The 4,629-nt window shown below is 47.7% G+C and overlaps 1 protein-coding gene across 1 annotated transcript; it reads left to right on the forward strand.

Annotated features, from left to right (window-relative positions):
- Positions 1–377: 377 nt before the first annotated feature.
- Positions 378–3,454, forward strand: LOC142634862 (uncharacterized). The gene is made up of 4 exons (XM_075809112.1): positions 378–728; positions 1,649–2,536; positions 2,762–3,006; positions 3,334–3,454. The coding sequence occupies exons 1-4, from the start codon at positions 378–380 to the stop codon at positions 3,452–3,454; spliced, it is 1,605 nt and encodes a 534-aa protein (XP_075665227.1).
- Positions 3,455–4,629: the final 1,175 nt, after the last annotated feature.

Consider the following 4,629-nt stretch of genomic DNA (forward strand, 5'->3'; position numbering starts at 1 on the left):
GCCACGATACGACGGACTGTTATGACTTGAAGCAACAGATTGAGGCGCTTATCAGGCAAGGAAGGTTGCAGAGGTTTGTGAGGAAGGAGAGAATGGATCAACCCCTGGAGCAGAATCCCAGACGGGAAAATGAGCGTCCCAGGCCACCTGTAGGAGATATACGGATGATTGTTGGGGGCAATACTTTTGCAAGGTCATCCAAAAAGGCCCGAAAAACCTACTTACGGACGGTTCAAAGCGTCCAGTCGACAGGTACTTCACCAAAAGCGACACGACAAGATAGCCCCAGCGTCGGGTTTACGGAAGAAGATGCGCGACGCCTTCACCACCCACATGACGACGCGCTTGTGGTCAGCATACGGGCAGGGGACTACAACATGCATCGAGTTTTGGTGGACAATGGGAGCTCTGCAGATATCCTCTATTACCCCGCATTCCAGAAAATAGGGATTGACAAAGAACGACTGGTCCCAACGAACGCACCCGTTGTTGGCTTCGGAGGAACAAGGGTCTATCCTTTAGGCGTCGTTACGTTGTCTGTGACGGTTGGAGATTACCCGCAGCAAATAACCAAGGATGTTTCTTTTCTCGTGGTTGATTGCTCTTCAGCGTATAACGCCATCCTCGAACGGCCCACTCTCAATGCATGGAAGGCTGTAACCTCTACCTACTATCTAATGATCAAATTTCCTACCGAATATGGACTTGGAGAACTGCGGAGAAATCAGGTGGCTGCACGGGAATGTTACGTCGCCATGATGGAAATGGATGATCACCTACAAGCAATGAATATCGAGGAACAGAGAACAACAGCGGAACCGATAGAAGAATTGGAAGAAGTTCAACTGGATGATTCTAGGCCCGACCGAACAACCAGAATCGGCACCCTCGCCGACCAAACAATCCGACAAGCGCTCGTATTATTCCTCCAAAAAAATCAAGATGTTTTTGCATGGAGTCACGAGGACATGCCGGGAATAGATCTGACAGTCATAGTTCACAGGTTGAACGTATCACCTTCCTTCTCTCCGGTCCGACAGAAAAGCGAGTGTTTGCCTCAGAACGAGATCAAGCCATAGCGGAAGAGGTGCGGAAGCTACAAGAAGCGGACTTCATACGCGAGGTGTACTATCCTAATTGGTTGGCGAATGTAGTAATGGTCAAGAAGTCCAATGGGAAGTGGAGGATGTGCGTCGACTTCACGGATCTGAATAGAGCCTGCCCCAAGGACAGTTACCCACTCCCACGCATTGACACCCTTGTGGACTCCACCGCAAGACATGAACTTTTGAGCTTCATGGATGCTTTCTCCGGTTACAATCAGATCAAATTGGATAAGTCTGATCAGGAAAAAACCTCATTTGTGACGAGCCAGGGACTTTTTTGCTACAAGGTAATGCCTTTCGGGCTTAAGAACGCGGGAGCCACGTATTAGAGACTGATGAACAAAATGTTCGCGCACCAAATTGGCAGAAACGTGCAGGTTTATGTGGACAATATGTTGGTAAAAAGCGCAAAGGTGTCTGATCATCTGAAGGACCTCCAGGAGACTTTTAATACTCTTCGAACATACAAAATGAAGCTGAATCCGAGCAAATGCACGTTCGGAGTAACTGCAGGAAAATTCTTGGGATTTATGGTGTCCCAGAGGGGCATCGAAGTCAACTCGGAGAAAGTAAAGGCGATTATAGAGCTGTCTCCTCCAAGGACGGTAAAAGAAGTGCAAAGCTTGACCGGAAAGATAGCAGCTTTAAACAGGTTCGTATCAAGAGCAACGGACAAATGCCTCCCATTCTTCCGAACGCTAAAGAAATCTTTCGAGTGGACGGACGAGTGTCAAAAGGCATTCGAAGAGTTGAAGACATATCTCTCCGCTCTGCCGTTGCTTAGCCCATCTATGCCGGGGGAAGAATTGTTCCTGTACCTCGCTGTCTCCTCAAGAGCGATCAGTGCAGCTCTGATCAAAGAAGAAGGAAAGGTGCAGAAGCCTGTGTACTTCATAAGCCGGGCATTAAGAGGAGCAGAAGAAAGATACCCACCAATGGAAAAACTCGCATTTGCTCTTGTGACTGCGGCCCGGAAACTCAAGCCATATTTTCAAGCGCACACCATAAATGTCCTGACAGATAGACCCCTACGGAGAGCAATGAGCAATCCCGAATCGGCTGGACGAATGGCTCTATGGGCAATCGAGCTGAGTGAGTTCGATATCCAGTATCAACCACGGACGGCAGTGAAAGGACAGATATTGGCGAACTTCGTTGCTGAATTCACTACCACAGAGGAGCAGGGGGCAGAAGAGACGCTCGCTTGGAGAATTCACACGGATGGATCTTCCAATAAGCGCGCTGGGGGTGCTGGAGTCGTACTCCACACCTCGGAAGGAGACAAGATTGAATGCATGATCCGTCTGGACTTTCCTACTACTAACAATGAAGTAGAATACGAGGCCCTGGTTGCAGGACTGGAACTCGTAATAGCGGCAGAGGCTAAGAAGACGGTCGTCTACTCCGATTCACAAATCGTGACCAGTCAGGTTAATGGGAGCTATGATTGCAAGAATGAGAGGATGAGAAGGTACCTTGGGGAAGTGAAGGGTCGAACGAGTGACCTATAATTCACAATGATTCAAATCCCAAGAGAGGAGAACCAGGAAGCAGACCGACTTGCAAAGGCAGTTTCGGCCGAACCAATGATCGTCCCGGAACAGGTATTGTCCTTTTTCCAGCTTTCATCATTATTAAATGACATCAGCATGCAGGCGGTAAGCAATGAAGATTGCTGGATGGCTCCAATTATGGCGTATCTCAAGGAGGGCAAGCTGCCTAATAACAAAGAGAACGCGAGGAAGTTGAAGGTTACAGCTGCCCGGTTCGTCTTAATCAAAAACGTCCTATACAAACGAGAATTCTCCCGACCATATCTAAGATGCCTCGACCGCACAGAAGCAGACTACGTGATGAAAGAGATCCATGAAGGGGTTTGCGGAAACGATTCTGGATCAAGGTCTCTAGTGCACAAGCTACTCCGAGCCAGATACTACTGGCCAACAATGCAAAAGGATGCCCATACATACGTTAGAGCTTGCGACAAGTGTCAACGATTTGGCAATCTCATTAGGCAGCCAACGGAAGAACTCACCCTTATGACGGCTCCATGGCCGTTCGCACAATGGGGGTTGGACATCATGGGTCCATTCCCTACAGTGGTAAGGCAGCTGAAGTTCTTGGTGGTTGGTATTGACTACTTTACCAAATGGGTAGAAGCAGAAGCTCTGGCTACTATCACGAAGAAAAACATCCGTAGCTTTGTGTGGAGAAGTATTATTTGCAGATACGGAATTCCAAGGGTGCTCGTTTCAGACAACGGGAAGCAATTCGATAACGACGCGTTCAGGGACTTTTGTTCTCAGCTGGGAATCAAAAATCACTACTCGTCGCCTGCCCACCCATAGGCCAACGGACAAGTTGAAGTCATGAATCGGTCCTTGTTGAAGATTATCAAGACCCGGCTCTAGGGGGTAAAGGGGATCTGGCCGGACGAACTACCAAGCGTTTTATGAGCATACAGGACAACGGCGAGAACACCAACAGGAGAGACACCGTTTCGATTGGCGTATGGTACTGAGGCCCTCATACCGGCAGAGGTTGGATTAGCGAGCTACCGTGTGGAGAGCTACGACGAGAGCAAGAATAACGAAGCATTGCGTTTAGAACTTGACCTTGTAGACGAGGTCAGGGCAGCAGTTGCACAAAGACTGGCGCGATACCAAGACATGATGGCAAAACATTACAACTCCAAGGTCAAGCACAGGGACTTCCAGGTAGGAGATCTGGTATTACGAAAAGTACTCGGCGCTATAAAGGATGCCTCCCAAGGAACATTGGGTCCTAACTGGGAAGGGCCGTACAGAATTATCTCATGGCATAGGAAAGGAACGTACTATTTGGAGATGTTAGACGGAAGGAAACTGAGCCATCCGTGGAACACAGAGCACCTGAAGAAGTACTACCAGTACATGATGGCAAAACATTACAACTCCAAGGTCAAGCACAGGGACTTCCAGGTAGGAGATCTGGTATTACGAAAAGTACTCGGCGCTACAAAGGATGCCTCCCAAGGAAAATTGGATTCTAACTGGGAAGGGCCGTACAGAATTATCTCATGGCATAGGAAAGGAACGTACTATTTGGAGATGTTAGACGGAAGGAAACTGAGCCATCCGTGGAACACAGAGCACCTGAAGAAGTGCTACCAGTAGTGCAACAGGGCATAAGACAACACCCACCTCCTTATTTCCATATTTCCAGTTAATTTTTAAACAGATGTAGTTTTTACTTATTAGAATCTAAGTTTTCTTTTCTATGAACAATATGGTCTACCGATCTGACATTATGAAAAGAGTTTTTATTCAGAACATATGAAATGTATGGTGCTCAAAATTTACCAAGTCCACAAAGTGGACGGATCATCCTAAAGGATGAAGACCTACCAAGTCCACAAAGTGGACAGATCATCCAAAAGGATGAAGACCTAAGTCCACAAAGTGGACGGATCATTCAAAAGGATGAAGACCTAAGTCCACAAAGTGGACGGATCATCCAAAAGGATGAAAACCTACTAAGTCCA

This window comes from Castanea sativa, chromosome 5 (genome assembly GCF_040712315.1).
Source record: "Castanea sativa cultivar Marrone di Chiusa Pesio chromosome 5, ASM4071231v1".
In the NCBI taxonomy this organism is placed as follows: Eukaryota; Viridiplantae; Streptophyta; class Magnoliopsida; order Fagales; family Fagaceae; genus Castanea; species Castanea sativa.

Bases quoted from the DNA above. Each gene is read 5' to 3' on its own strand.
- LOC142634862 (XM_075809112.1), top strand. From the start codon at position 378: ATGCATCGAGTTTTGGTGGACAATGGGAGCTCTGCAGATATCCTCTAT. The intron at 729-1,648 runs GTGGCTGCACGG...ATGGTGTCCCAG, and splicing joins GAGAACTGCGGAGAAATCAG to AGGGGCATCGAAGTCAACTC. The intron at 2,537-2,761 runs GTTAATGGGAGC...ATCAGCATGCAG, and splicing joins CACAAATCGTGACCAGTCAG to GCGGTAAGCAATGAAGATTG.